Below are 19,764 nucleotides of genomic sequence, written 5' to 3' on the forward strand. Positions count from 1 at the left end.
TGCACCTGTTCCAAAATGTCATGCATAATACATTGTTTTCGAATAAAAAAGTGTTTTATTCATAAAGAACAATTTAAAACTTTACTTTCAAGAAATAGAATCATCTTTCGGAAAATAGTGAACAAACTCGTGCATTCTTCGTAATTTCCTTTCCGCATTTCAATGCTATACCCATGCCAATCAATTCTGTTTTCCCTGATTTATTTACAAATTTCATTTTGTTGATTCTACGGGATGGAAACACATGTAAACTTTTCACTTGTCCTGACCAACAAAAATATTTAGAGCCAAAAACTGAACAGTAGACGTTACTCTTTCGAACATTTTCCATGCTTTGAACGACTTCAAAACAACATAGTATCATACATAGAGTAGTTCCGGAAAATCCCACCAGATGTCATATCGGATAATTTTAATCGCGAATTCCCAAGATAATTCTTTTTTAATTTTGATTATTTTATGGCTATTTCCAATACAACTTTTCGTTCCTTTCCGGAACACTCACTTATTACCGCTTCTACAAGTTCACATATCATACATTGCAATCGAGTAAGAACTATTAGCATGTTGATGATGATGATGATAAAAAAACACAGTGCTCAAACAACAATTTGCTATGTACCTATTACAATGTATCTCAATTGTGACTACTGTATTCACTACTACTTTTGCCAGAATATTATCGAAACCATTAAACTCACATAGAAAATTTAAGACTTTTGTAGTGTTCTTTCCATAATATGTGCCAAACGTGATAAAATCTACGAGAAACACTAAAAATTACAAGCAAATTGACATTATCTAGTGATTTTGTGTGTATGGAAATGTGTTTGGCCTGTATTTTATCCACTTCTAAGCAATTTCAGGTAGCAATTAACGTTTTTCGGTGTTATTGCGATTTCGAAACCACACCATTCATTTCATATTGATTGATTTGATTTACCATATTTTACTTCACTTTCTACCACTTTTAACTAATCGCAAAGATGAGGATGAGTGATGAAATTGATGATGGGATATTCACAAAGAAATTCCACGCCCAAGCCGGGATTCGAACCTGCGACCCCTGGCGTCGTAGCGTGCTGTGATAACCACTTTGTCATGTAGGTTGGATTCATTTCATAAGTTCATCTCATTGTGGTGATTAACCGAATAGGTAGAAAACATCGTAAAAATAGCAGAGGCGCAACCACGAAATTTTGTCTGGGGGGCAAATACCAGGATAAAAGTACCAATAATAATTATATTAATAATAATAATGCTAACAAAATAATGTTAATAATAATAATGTTACTAATAATGTTATTATTAAAACATTATTATTATTATTATTATTATTATTATTGTTGTTATTGATTTCCTTTATTTTACTTCGCTTCTTGCACCACTTTCGGCTAATTTGCGAAGATGGGGATGAGTGATGAAAATGATAAATGGCTACTCGCAAACATCCATGCCCAAACCAGAATTCGAACCCACGACCAATATTATTATTACTAAGGGGTCCCGGGTTCAATACCCGCTGGAGGCACAAGTTGTTCCCACTTTAAACTGTAGGTCCAGTCCCGATTAGCCTTACTGTGCATAAAGTGGACTTAAAACAACAAATCAATCAATCAATCATTATTATTATTACTATTAGTAGTGGTAGTATCAAAGACGTTATTATGCTTGTAAATTACGCAAAAAGGGGATAGAAGTTTGTGCTAAAGCTACGAACAAACGATTTGAATTATTTTCTTGACACGTTCAATTTCACATTAAGAACGGAAAAGAAGCGCACAAACTATTTTTGAAAGACAGAAAATGCTTGATAAATGCATTTCAAATATAATTTTCTTTTTACATTAACATAACTTTCATGCACGATATATGTTTCACATTTATGCAACGTGGAGTGACGTGGACACTAAATTGTGTACGTATTCAATTTTTATTTAATACATATTATACACAGCATATATTATTTAAATGTCCTCCTCCGTAGTCGAGCGGGTTAAGGCGTTCACTCGTCTTAATATCGTTCACTGCGGGACGGCGTCGTCGGTTCGAATCCGGCTCTGGTCGGAATTTATTCGGCCTACGTATAGGGCCGGTGGCAACCCACCATCGTGAGGAAATTGGGGAGCTTCGGATGAGTAAGCGTAATCCGGTCCCGGAAACCTACTATAACGTCGGGCTGACCACCCGGCTATTCCAATACTGGTTGCAGATCTCCACGCTTAGAGGTGACGAAGGAGGGAGACCGGAAGTCGGTAGGTAAGCCAAGGCCCTTCAGGGCTGTTGCGCAAAGGATTATTATTATATTATTTAAATACATTACACAACCAATTCATCCATCTCACAATAAACCAACAGCATAAATTGTCTCTCGAAAATGCATGCTCCCTTTCCTCCAAACAATTGTTCATGCATTTAAAACAAAATGAATTAAGACAAGTCTTACTTCTCTGTCTGGTGATTTACAACGCATTACAGCGAACAAACAAAATTAGCAAGAAAGAAAATGTTTTTTTTTCTTTTTTTTTCCAGGCTGAAATCAATATTAATTCAATAGGGCGCAAATATTTTCACGGAACGCCATGGCATTATATCATTTACAACTTTTGTTCCTCCCCGATGGTGTAGTGGTAACATCGTCGCCTTGTGATCAAGGGGTCCCGGGTTCGATACCCGGTGGTGAGACACAGTGGTTCGGAACCCACTTTAAGCTCTAGGCCAAGTCTCAATTAGCCCCTTTTTTTAAAAAAAAAAACAACAGAAATCAATCTATCAATTTTACAACTTTTTTCATTTAGATCGTTCGGTGCCCGGGGCAGGGTTCTGAACTTGATAAGACTAAGAAAAGCAGGTATTGCTTGCGAAACGAGCAAGAAAATTTTACGAATAGTATTTTTATTTGCATAAAATTTCAAGTACTGGGCGGTAATTGCCCCCTGCAGGTACACTTGGCCGTCAATGTTTGCCCCCCTTGCCCCCCTGTGGTTGCGCCACTGAAAAATAGTAAGAATGAAAATTTTAGAATGACAAGTCTACAGCAATAGATGGTACCCCCCTCTCCTCCTCAAAGCAAAGAGTTTAATTTCCAAACTGACGTAATTTCATAAGCATGCCTTGCCCCCCCTTCCTGCTTTGGCGCACGGAAAACTGAAGAATAAAGGCAAATAGTTTAGTCTATGGTATCTCTACTTTGTGCTTGAAAGACAAGACTTTGATAAGCTACTTACAGTATTTGCTGGACGAAGTAAACACTGTATGCGGCGTTGTGCTAGGACTCGCATCCAGGCTACAAGTGTAACACTCAGTCAATTGCGGCGATCAAGGCCACGCCCCCTCCGGCACTTCCAGTAAACTGTCTCTCTTGTGTTCGGTTCAGCTGTGAGACGTCTCGCTCCGGTCTAAATGGTAAGTTGAAACATGAAGCATGCTTCTCGTCATGTTAATGTTATCAATTTATGCACAGAAACATACACCGTGCTTGCTTGTGTGCCATTCAACAATAGTTTTTGTGCTTCTTGAACGAATTAAAACGAGAACATCTCTACTTGCACAAGCAAAGAAGATTTCAGACACACGAAGTACAACCTCAAGTGTTGGAGCTGATTTTGCCTAAGGTGCTTTTTTGCTCGCTTGAACAGATACATAGCCTTTCAGTACAGATGTTCATTTGAGGCTACAACAATCACAGCATGTAAATTCTATTGTGCGTATAATTGCCTATTTCGACTGTAAGTGCCTATTTTGATATTTAGTGCGAAAAGCGCTTTAAAAGAGACTAAAAGCGTGTGTTTGTGCCGTCCGGTTTAGGTTGTTCCACAGGCGGATCAAAGGTGTAATGAGAAAAGATGGAACATTTGAAGAATGAATTTGATAACGTCTTAGATTTTTAATAACTCTGGGAATTGCTAAAATTAAAGTGTGTCCTTATATAGCCTCTTGCGAAATCAAGATTTTTTTTCTGGACATAAAATTATTTTATTTGAAAATTCTTCTGTTATAGAACAGATAACAATAATTGGCTTTGAATGTGAACCTTTTACAATCTACACTGTTAGTCACCGTAAATTTACAATATTCTTACCGTTAAAATGTAAGTCTTCCAGTTCATTTACAAAAATAGGACAACAGTTTCTTATATAAATTTGAATATGTTTGTGAATAAAGCTTGATAATGATTATGAACTGCAATCGCGTGCACTATAAATATATTTATAAAACATGAGCCATTAAAATTAGGTTAACTATTTAAAGGGACGTTAATTATTTATAAAACGTCATGGTCATTATTACGTAGTCCAGATAAACTTTACACAGTGTACCGGTACTTATTTTGGGAAATTTCAGTTGTCAGTTTTATGGAAGAATTAAATTTTGGATGTGACATTTTCATTTGCAGGCTTTTCTATCATCCACATGATATTGCAAGTTATTGCTTATTACAGCTACGCTTTTTGTTCTAAGCGCCTATTATCATGGACCCTTATGTTCATCGCCTTTTTACGTGCCTATTTGGGCATTTTTTTTGAGTGCCTAGAAATCCGACCTCAAAGATTCCTTTTGGGGCAAGATGAGTTATTGTTACAGAAATAAAGATTTCGAGCAGCGATGAATAGAGACACGTCAGAGTATTGCTGCGGTAGATTCAGATTCTTACCACCAGGTTCGGAAGAGAATTAATTTTCAATTAAGTGACATACAGAAAATCGAAATTTTTGTGCTTTTTACGACAAAGAAGGCAAAAGATCTTCCACCAGGCAGTAAAATAGGACACTGCTATCGTGTACCAGAGTGACGTTTCTATTGGTGAGTTTGGTTGCAGTAAATGGTGTCTATTGTCCGTGGCGGAATAGTTAGCACATCGCGCTACACCAGGGGTTCCGGGTTCGAATACCGGTCTGGGCATGGTCCTTTCATCAATTTAATCATATTACCATTCCCATCTTAGCGATTATCGAAAAGTGGCAGAAAGGCGAACTAAAATAAACCAAATCAATATATCAGTCTATTGGGGGCAAGATTTACAAATGTCATGCATGAAATTAATAATGTTGTATCGGCAGTAATATTTCGCTAAATTATCTGTACTTTTTTGTGCATGTTTCTCTCTCTTCCTCACTCCTCTCTCTCTCCCACCCTTCCTCTCCTTCACACACATACACACCTACTCTCCGCCCACCGTAAGATCGAAGCCGAGGTAAACAAAATCACGTGACTTGTGAACTTTCTTATTGGCTAGTTGTAAACTTATCTCGAACATAGATAACACTGGCCGAAAATACAGGGTGAGGCAGTCAAATGGGAAGATTTAATAAGTTCACAAAAAATAGAGTGAGCAAATATTATGTATTTTTTTTTAACATGAATGTACTGTACGTGAGTGGAAATTACTAGTGTACCTCAAAAATGTTCATTTTTTGAATATGGTGTCGGTAACAGGCACGTATCCAAGGAGGGGGCTTAGGGGGCTCGTGCCCCGAAAGTTTTCTGTTTACATTAGATAAAATAAGGTTTTCGGTTTCTTGTGATGTGAAATAAAATAAGATAATGTGACGATAATTGAAGGAGAGAAATAATTATCGAGGCAATACGGAGAATGTTCTGTATCCATGTTATTGTTAATAGCGCGTATCTAAGGTGGGAATAAGGGAGCTCGAACCCCCACCCCCAACCTTCAGGATTTTTTTTTCTGTTTACACTAGATAAAATAGGATTTTGGCTTCTTGAATAATGTGATGATAATTTGAGAGAAATAAATTATCGAGAAAAGACTGAGAATGTTCTATAACCCTGTTATTGTTACTAGCGCATATCCAAGGTGGGGATCAAGTGGCTCGAGCCCCCCCCCCAGGATTTTTTCAATTTACACTAGATAAAATTAGGTTTTTGTCTTCTTGAATAATGTGACGATAATTTAAGGAGAAATAATTATCGAGGCAGTATGGAGAATGTTCTATAACACTGTTATTAATAGCGCGTATCTAAGGTGGGGATCATGTGGCTCAAGCCCCCCACCCACCCAGGAAATTTTTCAGTTTACACTAGATAAAATTAGGTTTAAGTCTTCTTGAACAATGTGACGACGATAATATAAGGAGAAATAATTATCGAGGCAAGATGGAGAATGTTCTATAACCCTGTTGTTGATAATATTGCACGTAAACTTTTCTTGAGCTTTCAGTGTTGTCGCAGCAAACTTTAGCACTATGTAGAGACTTGTCAGCATTTGGAAGTTGCACAGCAAAGGTATCGCCACACGTAGAGCGATTCGTTGTAATTTTTAATCTCTGGAAGGCGCGAGATTAAATGAGCTTGAATAAGAGGAGTCGAACTACTGGCAATATTTATAAATGGTTTTTCTGCTCAACGTTTTAGAATATAATGAGGATATAAATACGCGTTAACCATTCCTAAATATAATTTCGTTAACCGAACTTTGGATCCAATGAGAAAAATTGTGTTGTCTCTGATATCATTTCCTTTTAAGCGTTCAATTCAAGGACTTGTTCAGGATTTATTTGATCGTGTACAAGGTGCTTTACTTCAGTCTCCAATACGAAATGACAAAAAACTTTTGCTGAGTTGATTTTAAAAATGTGTCCGAGATAAAGAGTGGCGTGCCCACGATTTTTGGCAGGAAGAGGGGTTACGCATACTATTTTTGGTGGTCAGTCCTCATTTTGCCATCTTCTCCTGTCTTTGACGTTCTTTTTTTTTTTAGGAATACTGTGTCAAATGGGGCTATGACCCCACCAACCCTCGCTTGGGCACGTCACTGGAGATAAATGAGTAATCGTTTGATCATATTGGGAGAAGAAACATTAGATGTGTTGGGAACGGAAGGGTTTTCACTGTGCATTAATTGTTTCGCGATCCAGCTGTATTCTATAAGACTTCCTTTGTTTCGTGCCGATATATGACAAAGACTGCGGAAGCTGTGACAGATAATTTTGAACACTTGCAAGTGCTTAGTCCTGAATATGAACAATTTGGTGGGTTTCGGCTTTTAAAAGAACTGCAAACATGGGAGGACAAGACACATTAGTGGCGGTCAGGCTCGAATCAAAGAGAAATATTCGAGAACTGTCTGCATCCAGTTCGCAGCCCACAGTTTGAATCTCGCGTTGTCGAGTGGATTGTCCATCCCGTGCATGTGTAACAGCTTCGTAAAAACACTTCTGGTTACCTGATACGCAGATGTTTTGATACCTGATGAGATGAAATGGACGAACACACATACTAAAATGGTTCCGGTATACAAAGTTAATGGAAACAGAGAAGTCGAGTGGTAAAAAATGTTCCGATTTCACGTTCTGATTAAAATGATAGCCTTAAAGAGTTGCAACGGTTTAGGGTATAGTTGCTTCCCATTTTTTTTTTTTTTTTTTTGCCTCCATACTATGGTCTCTTAATGCTAAACCTTGTCTAACAAGAGAGAGTAAACTTTCTTGGACCCCCCCTGTTTTGGAACCAAATTGCTACCACTGGCCTTAAACATATAATTGTGAGGTTCTATCTATACCCCTTTAAAAAAATGGTGTTCATTCCCCCTCCGAAAGGAATTCCTGGATACGTGCCTGGTCAGTAAGATGGCGTCCTTGGTTTTGCACACATTGTCGGAGTAAAGAGTAAAGCCGCCCATTTCTCACAAGTTGCGTGGTTTTGTTTGTGGCTTAGTTCTCATTGTAGAGAGAGCGTACAGCTTAGATCACCAAACGTGGATAGCGAGCTACCTGTATACCGCGCTACAACGCCAGGGTCCCGGGTTCGAACTTGTTCATGGGTGTTCTTTGTGAGTGCCCCTTCATCACTTTCATCATATCACTCATCCTCGTGATTGATCAAAAGTCACAGATGGCGACATAAAATAACCAAACCAACAAAAAACCATTTGTGTGGAGCACGACTGAGCATTGGGATTGAAAAGTCCCAATGAAAATAACGAATTTCAGGGTATTAACGAGCAAAGTCTCTCATAATTGACATGCTAATGTTGCCGTTTCATTCAGTATGTTAATTTTCAGTGACGACTGAAAATAGCCTCAATGAAATTGTTATTGTTATTATCATTATCCGGTGTTGTTATTAAACCAGCCTGCCTCTTTGGGGAAAAACTTGCAACAGCATGTTTTCATTTATTTCCTCCCAAGCTTTGCAATACAGGTGAACTGCTTTATTTTCAAATCATTTCTGAGAGCCCCAGATAGGCAGTTACAACCTAGGTGCAGTGCAGATGAAACCACACCGCTTTTAAAAACCGTGCGTATGTGCAGTAGTTCGTGAGCGTTTTCCGTGTTATTTTTATTATCATAATTAAATGTTTCGCTCTCGGCACAGCTTCACCTTCGTTATAGTTCCTGGAATTCACATCGCATAATTTAAACGTTTCTTCCATACCAGCAATGACAACACGCTGCTATCCTACGTAGAGCGGCCATATTGGAAGCGACACTAGCGCTCAGGTGGTAATTTTAATCGCGAATATTGCGGGACACGAAATGCGAGCTTCAAGGTCATCCGTCTCTCCTCACCCCTCTACGCTCCCGCCCGGCGGCGTTGTCGCATTTGTAGCTTCGTCTCAACACGAATGGGTGCAACTCTTAATGTCAACGGCAGGTGCGAGGTTGGGCTCAGCCCACCCAAATATAACAAATTCATTCAAAGCTCGTAAAGAATTGTAGTAAAAGGACACAAAGCGGCCTTAACAATTTACTAACATAACTCAGTTTCACTTCAAAATTGAAGAACGTTTCTAGGTTCTCAATCTCAGTTGGTTGAAATATAAACATTAGAGAAAACGTCATTAGGAGATGCCGCAGTGCTTTTCGTCAGCGGGTTTCCATTCTTGACGATTGTTTTGTTCTCTTGTGCTTCTTAAAATTACTTTGACAGACCGTAATTTTTAACTTGCCCTTGGGTGGAGCAAGTGGAGCGACCGCCCTGGAAGCAGTCTTCTGTGGGCGCCGAAATGAATAAAAATCAATAAAAATATTGAATACATTTGATTAAAATTGTTATTCCAGAATTTTATTTACTATTCCAGTAACTCTGACTAAATGATTTTTGCTAAATATATTTTTTAAAGTTATCAGTTGAATATGATTTTTCCCATTACAAGCTTTGTTTGCCTTGTAAAACCACAGGGAAGCTTTTCTTGAACTGATGAAAGCATATTTTGCTTTATTTTTATAATATTCCTTTTTTTTTACAAAATACAGGAAATTTATATGCTATTTTTTTTAAAACTAATAAAAATTGCACACAAAATATTTCTAATATGAATTTAAGACATGAAGAAGAATGCTCCAATACCGCACAACGCTCATTGGAGGGGGGGGGGGGGCACCCTCATGAAACGTCATTTCACCTTGAAAAATTCCTAGAGCCGGTGTAACGGAGAATTTGGACTCCATAGAAAAGTGACTGTACAGAGAAATATGACGGCCCTTTCCAGATCCAGACATTTAAGCAGCAGGTACAATATCCCCGTAGAAAAATGACTGAATCTCCTTTCTCACTTAAAAGAGGAGGTACAATTTCCTCGTAGAAAAGTGACTGTCCCCCTTAATTCCTTCTTATATTAGGAGGGGCTACAAATTCCCCGTAGAAAAGTGACTGCCCACTTGAATCCTCCTAATATTAGTAAGGGGTACAATTTCCCATAGAAAAGTGACTGTCCCTTTAAATCCTGCTTATATTAGGAGGGGGTACAATTTCCCCGTAGAAAAGTGACTGCAGACTAAATTCCTTCTTATATTAGGAGGGGGTACAAATTCTCCGTAGAAAAGTGACTGCCCCCTTAAATCCTTTTAATATTAGGAGGGGGTACAATTTCCTCGTAGAAAAGTGACTGCCCCCTTAAATCCTTCTAATATTAGTAAGGGGTACAATTTCCCATAGAAAAGTGACTATCCCTTTAAATCCTGCTTATATTAGGAGGGGGTACAATTTCCCCGTAGAAAAGTGACTGCCCACTAAATTGCTTCTTATATTAGAAGGGGGTACAAATTCTCCGTAGAAAAGTGACTGCCCACTTGAATCCTTCTAATATTAGTAAGGGGTACAATTTTCAATAGAAAAGTGACTGTCCCTTTAAATCCTGCTTATATTAGGAGGGGGTACAATTTCCCCGTAGAAAAGTGACTGCAGACTAAATTCCTTCTTATATTAGGAGGGGGTACAAATTCTCCGTAGAAAAGTGACTGCCCCCTTAAATCCTTCTAATTAGTAAGGGGTACAATTTCCCATAGAAAAGTGACTATCCCTTTAAATCCTGCTTATATTAGGAGGGGATACAATTTCCCCGTAGAAAAGTGACTGCCCACTAAATTGCTTCTTATGTTAGAAGGGGGTACAAATTCTCCGTAGAAAAGTGACTGCCCGCTTGAATCCTTCTAATATTAGTAAGGGGTACAATTTTCAATAGAAAAGTGACTGTCCCTTTAAATCCTGCTTATATTAGGAGGGGGTACAATTTCCCCGTAGAAAAGTGACTGCCCACTAAATACCTTCTTATATTACGAGGGGGTACAAATTCCCCGTAGAAAAGTGACTGCCCACTAAATTCTTTCTTATATTAGGAGGGGGTACAAATTCCCCGTGGAAAAGTGACTTTCCCCTTAAATCTCTCTTATATTAGAAGGTGGTACAAATTCTCCGCAGAAAAGTGACTGCCCCCTTAAATCCTTTTAATATTAGGAGGGGGTACAATTTAACCGTAGAAAAGTGACTGCCCCCTTAAATCCTTTTAATATTAGGAGGGGGTACAATTTAATCGTAGAAAAGTGACTGACCCCTTAAATCCTGCTTATATTAGGAGGGGGTATAATATCCCCATAGAAAAGTGACTGCCCCCTTATATCCTGCTTATATTAGGAGGGGGTACAATTTCCCCGTAGAAAAGTGACTGCCCCCTTAAATCCTTTTAATATTAGGAGGGGGTACAATTTAACCGTAGAAAAGTGACTGACCCCTTACATCCTGCTTATATTAAAAGGGGGTACAATTTTCCCGTAGAAAGTGACTGCCCACTAAATTCCTTCTTATATTACGAGGGGGTACAAATTCCCCGTGGAAAAATTACTTTCCCCTTATAACTCTTATATTAGAAGGGGGTACAAATTCTCCGCAGAAAAGTGACTGCCCCCTTAATTCCTTCTTAAATTAGGAGGGGGTACAATTCCCCGTAGAAAAGTGACTGCCCCTTAAATCCTTTTAATATTAAGAGAGGGTACAACTTCCCCCTTAATTTGATCCAACTAATTTAAGCGTAATTTTATATTTCTCAACAAGCCTAGCCATAATCGATTCACTATTTATTAATGCATTAATATTTAACTTCAAAGGTACATATTGAAAAATAGAAAGGCATTACTAGTGAAATTCTTTGGATAGACTTTGAAAGTAGTCTCACGGAGGTTGAGAACTACTATTCCGTATAACACCCACGGTGTCGGGATCTTAATAGGGGGTGTAGTTAGCTCATAAGCACTCTCTTATGCTGTATCTTCATCTGCGGAGGTACCTAGATAAATCTTAATTTATACAACTCTTAAATGAATGAAAACTCCCACATTTTACGTAGGTTAAATTACCTTAAGACTACATCGGCAAGGTTAGCATTTGACAGAAAAGGAGATTACCAGTCTCGTGTTCGAAGAGATGATCAATAACAGTTCCAAAGTTAACTCTCACACACAAAAACTCCCATAAGTATCTTATACTGTCTCTTAACTTCTCTGTACTTCTCCCCGAACAATTATCTTCCTCTCCTTACAACTCTGAAAACCAACGTACACTTTCCAAGTTAAAACGACTGTCCACCCCAAGACCAAACTTGAAATCTTCCAACCCAGAGTCTCCCCTCCTTCCTTCTCCTCACTCCACTTTACCTCACCTGAAACTGGAAATGCATTTTGCTGATGTATACGCATTCTTTCCTGTTTCCTGCCTTCTACAAAGGTAAGTGTAACTCGTGCAATGAAAGGTACACTACGATTCTATATGCGTGCGTGTTCGGGACCGGCTTCAGAAAAATAAATGTGATAGAGACTCGTTGCATGAATTTGGGAGGAAAAATAGAAAACCTCGTCTTTCAAGAAATTCGGACAACAGAAGAATTTGCGTTTTATTTATCAGCGCCTGTAATTGGGCTGTTGGATGTCACCTTCAAACCGGTTTCTAGATTAACTTAACACACAAAAAAAATACATTAATTTCTTTTTTCACGTCTTTACTTGCAAATTATATAGGTTCATTAGAGAAAAGACCAAACTACAAGAAACTAAATAACCAGCTAAGAGAAACTGATAAGGCCGAAGTCAGATACGTATGCTCCCTAGATCCTTTTCCACAAAATCTCCTATTTTTCTATGTGTGACGCCCTTGTGATGTGTTCAGCAATCTCAACATTTGTCTTTTGGTTCGTTGCAGGTGCAGCCATGCCCATCAAAAAGCAAGGGTTGGTGATCTGTGTCCTGCTTCTGCAAGCGATTTGCGCTGTCAGGGGTGCCAGGATACTGGCTCTGTTCCCATACGCTGCAACGTCCCATCTCATCTTCTTCAGGCCAATACTGGAGGGTCTGTCCGAGAGGGGACATGAAGTCGTGTTCATCGCTCCTACCCCACTCTCCGGGGACTCTTCGACATCCAAGATAAAGCAACATGTCCCACAGGGATGGCTAGAAGCGATCAAGAAGCCCTTTCCAAATGTTGTCGAGATGAGGCTCAATGGCAGAGGGAACTGCATTTGGTTCACCCTGCCAGCAGTTGGAAAAGCTGCCTGTGAATTCCTTCTGGGTACCAAAATCGTCAAGGACATCTTGTCATCGGATAAGAAATTCGATCTGATGCTCACGGGAAGCATTGTGAACGAATGCGCCTTCCCGTTCTCCTACAAGCTCCAGGTACCTTACATCACAATGTCCTCAGCACCTCTGGTGCCGTGGATCGACAATGCCGTCTGGAACCCGCAACCTTGGTCCTACGTGTCCAACCTGTATCTACCATACTCGGATCGCATGGGATTCTGGGAACGTTTCCACAACACCTACTTCTCCCTCCTTATGCGGTTCTCGCGCGAAGTCCTCTACTTCAGAGACATGGACTCCATTATCAGGCGCCATCTTGGTGACGATGTTCCCTCCTTGTCAGAGCTAGAGAAGAATGCTAGCCTTGTTTTTGTCAACAGTGATCCGAGCGTCGACTACCCACGGCCTAATCTACCCACCATAATTCCACTCGCTGCGACCCACTGCAGGCCACCAAAGGCTCTACCAAAGGTAAGCGAATTTCAACTTGGATCACTAGCCTAAATGTGTTTATAACAGGCCAATGTCAAGTCTCCTATGTAGAAATATGTTTCCTGAAGGCCCTTGCAAAGACTAAGCAGGTATACCACACATAATAATCATAATATTAATTATCTCTTTCACTCTTATTGAAACGCTCTCTCTCCTTTCGACTCAACTTCTATTCTCTCATCGTCTCTCTAGGAAGAGATAGAAGTAGTACGTGAAGACTTGAAGCAGAGGAGAGGAGATGAATATCGTAAGGAGAGGGAAGGAGGCGAAGATCGAAAGGAGAGGAAATTTAAAAGTGGTGAAGTGTTAAATCGTGCCCGATGGGACCTATTGGATTTCGAGGTCGCGATCGCCCAATGGTGTTCACAACGTTCGAAGCCCCACAGCTCGATATTGGATGCTAATGGCAACAGAGGGCGCAGCGAGAGGTATCCGAATGTGATACGTCCGAACGAGACGTAGTCGGATGGCAAAACCGAAGCATGCAGCACAAGTGTTGACATAAAAACAAACCAATGGCTATTCCTAAACAAAGCAAGCATTACATTATACTTACAGCAACACTTGTTAAAGTTGACTTTTCGGTAGAAAGGGACGCAAGCAATTTCCGATAGTGAGAAGGAAGTGGCAAATGACAAATTCGGTTGCATGACATCACCTTCCATTAGTTCTCGTCACCACGTTATACGAGCATCATTGTCTATGCATTCTGTAAGAGTGTCCACCTAGTTGATCGCCCTAAACGCTTTATAACGACGAAGAAGTTCGCCTTTGATCTTGCTGGCGCACACTTTTGTGATCGCTGTGGCGCGTCATTTTTCATTCATTGCTCATGGTGCAAGTTAAAAGGTGTGTTTTGAACCATTTGTAAACGTCGATCATACAGTCCGTAGAAGGTTACGTTCTACATCTCGAGTGCAATTATTACCCCTCGTTCCCCTATGCACATACATTAGCAGCTACGATTTTTTTGTCAGCATGTTTAGACATTGCACTTGCGAACTCAAAGTCAAATAGGTCCCTTGTTAGTGTGTCGCTCATTTTAACCATATTTGTGCTGCTTTGATAATTTTTCAGTCAACTTAAGAAACAATATTTCTTCCCTTTTTCAGGAATTGTCCGATTTCGTGGAGTCTTCTGGAGACGCAGGGTTCATCCTGTTCTCCATGGGCTCCGTTGTCCCTCCGCAAGATTTCCCCCCGCACATCCTACAGGAGATCGTGAAGGCGTTCGGGAGCATCCCCCAGAAAGTCCTGTGGAAGTGGAGCGGCAGTCCTCCTGAAGGAGTCACGAAGAACGTGAAGCTGCAGAACTGGCTACCACAGCAAGATGTACTAGGTGAGATATCCTGTCGCTTCTGTTTCTTGATCGTTTAGCATTATTCAGGGTGTTCTCACGAGGACTTCAATGAAGCACACACCCTAGCCCTACATGCCTTCCCAAACAGACCATTAGGCTCCCATGTGGGATAAGGACAGACCTGGGACACGAGGTAAGATACCGATACTCCTACAATGAATGTAGGGGTCAAGTACTCAAGGCTGTAACGATGCGTTCAACGCGCAGTGGGTCTTGATTGCTCGTTTAATTGGCGCTTTCGAACTGCACTAGGTGACGTCACTTCCGACAAGACCATACTTCAGGTCTGCTCTTTGTACCTTTCGGGCACAGCCTCTCTCTTTCTTCTATTTCTCCATCTATCTTCTCTCTCTCTCTCTCTTCCTTCCAAGTTATTTGTTTCTCTTTCTTTATTTCTAGTCGCACATTTTTAAAGTATGAAACTTCATAGATTGGATGTGAATGTTTCTCTTTCTCTCTGTCCAGGCCACCCGAAGATCCGAGCGTTCATAACTCACGGGGGCCTACAAAGCACGCAGGAAGCAATCTACCACAGAGTCCCTGTCGTCGGAATCCCGATGTTCGCCGATCAGGGCTTCAACATTGCTCGCGCCAAGAGGGACGGCACTGGAGAAATGCTGGAATTTGGAGAAATCACCGCCGACAAGCTCCTGGAAGCCCTGGACAAGGTCGCCAATGATACCAGGTTGGTTATTCCTTCGATCTTATCTTATTTGGTGTCACAAGAATTCTTAAACACGTGTTTGCGTGCATCAGTGACGGCACCAGACAGGGGCGTGACTAGGCTGAATTATTTGAGCCGGTAATTTTACATATGTGTATATCTCAAATTATATACTGCTTTCTTTGAATTAATAACATTCATTACATTATACACATAATTTGTTTTATATTCAGTTTATAATAATTAGAAAAAAGGGAACAGATTCTGATCTACGTACAAAGTTTAATTTACTAATATGGAGAATCTTGATAATAATAAAGTAAATTTTCCTCTAAGTTAGGGATAATTTTCGAGCGTACGTGGAACTTTCGGATGGGCCAGTGCCCTCGACACGTCTTAGCGACGAGGAGGGGTAGGTGAGGAGTCTCCCTCGTGATTGGCCAGGCCAGTCCGCTTTCCTTATCACCTTCTCTCCCATCAAGGGCAAAAAGTAGACAAACAAACCCTCTGTTAGCCCAAATATGCAATCGTGCACGATATTTAGAGGTATGTTAAATATGATAGCAAATAACCCCCTCCCCCCACACATATCATTCTGATTTCTGGTGCTGTCACTTGTGTACAATCACAAACACTTCTGGGTTGTAACAGTACTATTGACTTTCAGTGAGATTGTTCCAACCCAAAAAGGTCCGTGATTGGACATAAATTATTGCTGATAAGAAAATAAATCAGCAAGAACTATGAAATTCCAACAAAAACCTTCCTTTTATTATTTTCCTTACTATCCTTCAGTAAGCTGTTGTTGCTTGTTTTACTGTTTAAAAATAACTCTTGTTACGAGAGTTCACTTGTGTTCGATATCTTAATTAATACATTAAACACGTCCTTCAATATTTCCGTTGTTTTTATAGTTGTTTCCTCACCTGTTACTTTGCGATTTCTTTCAAAATATTGAGGAAGTGTTTTATTTGTTTACTGTCTGCTGTAGGCTATAATACTGAAGAATATTTTGTACCATAAATTGTCATTTTTAGAAATGTATTCTTCATGTAAACAGAACAATCTTAATTTAATCCTTGCAGTAATGTAGGCCTACGTGATGGACCCATCTTCAACTTTGTCTGACTCCTTTGTTGTAGATGTGTCATTCTCGTAGATATGTCATACTCTCGGAATGCTTACAGTGTTGATTTTGTTGGTGACTGTTCGTAACATTGTGCTACAATATTTTCACCTGTAGCAACAGAAACATGCCTACCTGAACAATATTCAACGTGTGAATATCTCGTCGAGGTGAATGTACGGCGTTTGGAAAATGTTCCGCATGTAAATCAACATCATCACTGTAATTGCGATTGTGTTTCCACCAAATCTGAACAACAACACGCTCTTCCGTGTATAACTTTCTGTTCATTGTACATAAAGCTCGGCTGGACCTTTAATGATGCCAGCGAAGCCGTTTTCAAATTTACGTTTCCTCTCGAAAAACAGCTACGATATTCACAATTCAGAAAAATTAAAATTATTTCTGCTTAGAATTCTTTCTTGAGCATTCACGTAAATCTTCGTGTGGTTTGCTTCAGCTGTTGCTTAGATATTGGCAATAGTTCAAAAGGCTTACTTGGCCACGACTATGTACAACAATAGCTACTGGTTAATGATTATTTGGCGATTGTTGTTGTGAAGTTTCGTTTCCCTGACTTCCATTGGTATTGGCTGGTTCACTGGCTCTATTCTGGCAGTTTGAATTCTGTCCCTTGGCTTTGGAGTACGTCTTGTGCTGAGTCTGAGGCCCTTACAACAACCGAAGGACTTCTTGCAAGGTAGGTGTTACAAGTTCTGGTGGTGGACTATCCAAGTATGCTGAAGACTTCAGGATTGATTATGTTTTAATGCTGATCCAGAATTTTCCAACTTCTTCGGCGATGGCGTCTTGCAGAGGTTCAAGCTCCAGGTCCTCCAGGATCTGTTAGTTTCATCGGCTGTTCCCGCTAATTCTTCTCGCTGCATTGTTTCAGACTTGTAGTTTATGCAGGTTGGATTTGGCTATGTTGTGCCACGTTAGGATGACATAGAGTATTGCTAGTCGTACCATGACTTTGTAGATCCTCATGCTGGTTTCCAATGATAGATCCAGGTTTCTGAAGATGTAGAACTGTCCTCCTAGCCTCTGGTAGCCTTTATGCTGATCTCCTTGATGTGTTTTCTAACGTCAGGCCGAGGTATCAGGCGGTATACCACTCACTAACAAGATAATCTGAAATAGCTAGTCAACGAAGGCGAGTAACTGCTAGTGTAAACTATCTTATGGGACACGTACTTCCTAGAAATTCTTACTCCGAAGAGTGATAGAGTAATAATCTTCTTTCTGCATGGGAGGGGATTACTTTTGTTTTAGTTGTCGCTAGTGTGTATTCATTTGCTCTTTGTAGCATTATTGTTTTCGACATCTGGTGTTCGCATCACTTAATCTGTCCCCACCCACATCCAAATACCTTCCTACAAAAGCAATTAAGAACTAGTTCATTAGATATTCATGTGATATGTTTTAGAAAAAATCTTGAGGCCAACACCTCTTACATTCTACTCACCGTCTAGCAAAAGCTGAACTCATTTTAATTTTGTTAATAAACCATGTGCATAGCCGCACCCAGTGTCTCTACATTGGATATCTGGAAGGGCAACATCAAGAATATGTGGAGCTATACTTCCATATCTTGTGCCTTTATGATATGTTGTAATTCACAGGTAGAGGTATCTCCTTTTTAACGGATATGAGACCATTAATAAATTAATCATCAAATTGCACATGAACTTAGATTTTCTATTACGTATATCTCACACGAAGACAGAACTGTTGTATTTATTATTTCCAATATGTTGTAAAAATTTAAGATGTCTTGGAACGGGGACCACCGGCTCCTTAATTTCATTCGTAATTGTTCAGTCTCTTCGATATTTCATTTCTTTTCTTTCCAGCTACAGGGAGAACATGGAGAGAAGATCGCGAGTGATGAAAGACAAGCCAGTGGACCCTGTGCAACTGAGCGTCTATTGGGCAGAGTACGTCATTCGACACCAGGGAGCACGGCACCTGCGTTCGGCAGCGCTCGACCTCAGCTGGTACGAGATTTACCTCCTAGATGTCGTTGGTGTGTCGCTGATAGCATTGGCTGTAGTGTTCTACGTGCTGTGCAAAATTGTTCGTTTGATTGCAAGAGTTGTAAGGCACAAAAAGACTCAAGACAAGAAGTCTAAACAGAACTAAGATTGTTAAGATCAGTGTGCGTGTGTGTATGTAAGTGTTCAAATGTAGTGTGTATTAATAAATTTGTGAATATGTACAAGATATGTTTAATAATAATACCTGAAATATTACTCCGATAAGTATATTTAAACCCTGAATTGATTTGTATGACCGTAGTCAGGTAGAGGCTTACTGAACCAAGGCTCCAAACGTCACTTTGAAAGTTTTCCAGATTTCACTACTCTCAAATTCAATTTTTTTAGAAATAAAATCTAACCAATTGTTATAGATTTTGAGGGTGCTGAATTCGAACAAGACATTAACTGCTATTGGTTGGTTCATGTTTGTTTCTATGTTCTACAAGGGGATTTATGCACGACGTGATTTATCGATAATGACAATAAGGATTTTATTATCGATTACTCACATCTGTCGTGCATAAATCTCATTGTTTCGAAAATTTTCTTTCGTAACATTTGCTTCCCCATGGTCTGCATAGGTACAAAGTTTCACCACAATCGGATTCCTGGAACCAACTCCAGAGAGATCTGAATAGTGCATCTTTAGTTATGGCCACGTCAGTAGCGTACGCAGGATTTCATCAAGGGGGGTGTTATTTCGAAAACTTTCTACAAATTCACATTACCATTGTTTTATTATACTTTAATTAATTAATAATAAAAATTAATTAATAATTCTTATAATTAATTAATTAATTTAATTACTACTAATAATTACTACTAATGAAACTGCTATTTATGAAAGATATAAAAAAAATATTACATTTCTTTTGTTTCTTTGTTACAAAATAATTGTCTAGTCAACGGTTATTTGTATATGATAAGTGAGACATTTTAAGTGTGAAGAAAATCCATAAAACAAGCAAATATATTAAATTTATTGAAATAATCGAAATATGAAACTCATTCAAGGAGTCGCGCTGGTCTAGTCTGACAACTTCGTGGGATATCCAGTTTCGATTTCCGGAATTGATCCAGCCTTGTCTCCGCACCCAGCCTCATAGCAATGGGTACCTGACAGCAACCCTGGGGGATGAAGGCTGCCGGAGCATGGTGCTGATCACATCAGATGCAAAATAGTTCGAGATCGAGAATCTTTGGGGCCCACCACACCACTACGTGTGCCTTCATGGCAGGGTGCTATATGCAGGGGGGAATTTACATTACCTTTAC

The 19,764-nt window shown here is 39.7% G+C and overlaps 1 protein-coding gene across 1 annotated transcript; it reads left to right on the top strand.

Moving 5' to 3' along the window:
- The first annotated feature begins 3,280 nt into the window (after positions 1 to 3,280).
- LOC145989786 (UDP-glycosyltransferase UGT5-like) lies at positions 3,281 to 18,683 on the top strand. Its single transcript, XM_083125120.1, has 5 exons — positions 3,281 to 3,405; positions 12,430 to 13,277; positions 14,411 to 14,636; positions 15,123 to 15,342; positions 18,304 to 18,683. The coding sequence occupies exons 2-5, from the start codon at positions 12,438 to 12,440 to the stop codon at positions 18,590 to 18,592; spliced, it is 1,575 nt and encodes a 524-aa protein (XP_082981246.1). The 5' UTR covers positions 3,281 to 3,405; positions 12,430 to 12,437; the 3' UTR covers positions 18,593 to 18,683.
- The last annotated feature ends 1,081 nt before the right edge of the window (positions 18,684 to 19,764 follow it).

The sequence above is a fragment of the Lepisma saccharinum genome, chromosome 7 (genome assembly GCF_977018435.1).
Source record: "Lepisma saccharinum chromosome 7, izLepSacc3.1, whole genome shotgun sequence".
Lineage (NCBI taxonomy): Eukaryota > Metazoa > Arthropoda > Insecta > Zygentoma > Lepismatidae > Lepisma > Lepisma saccharinum.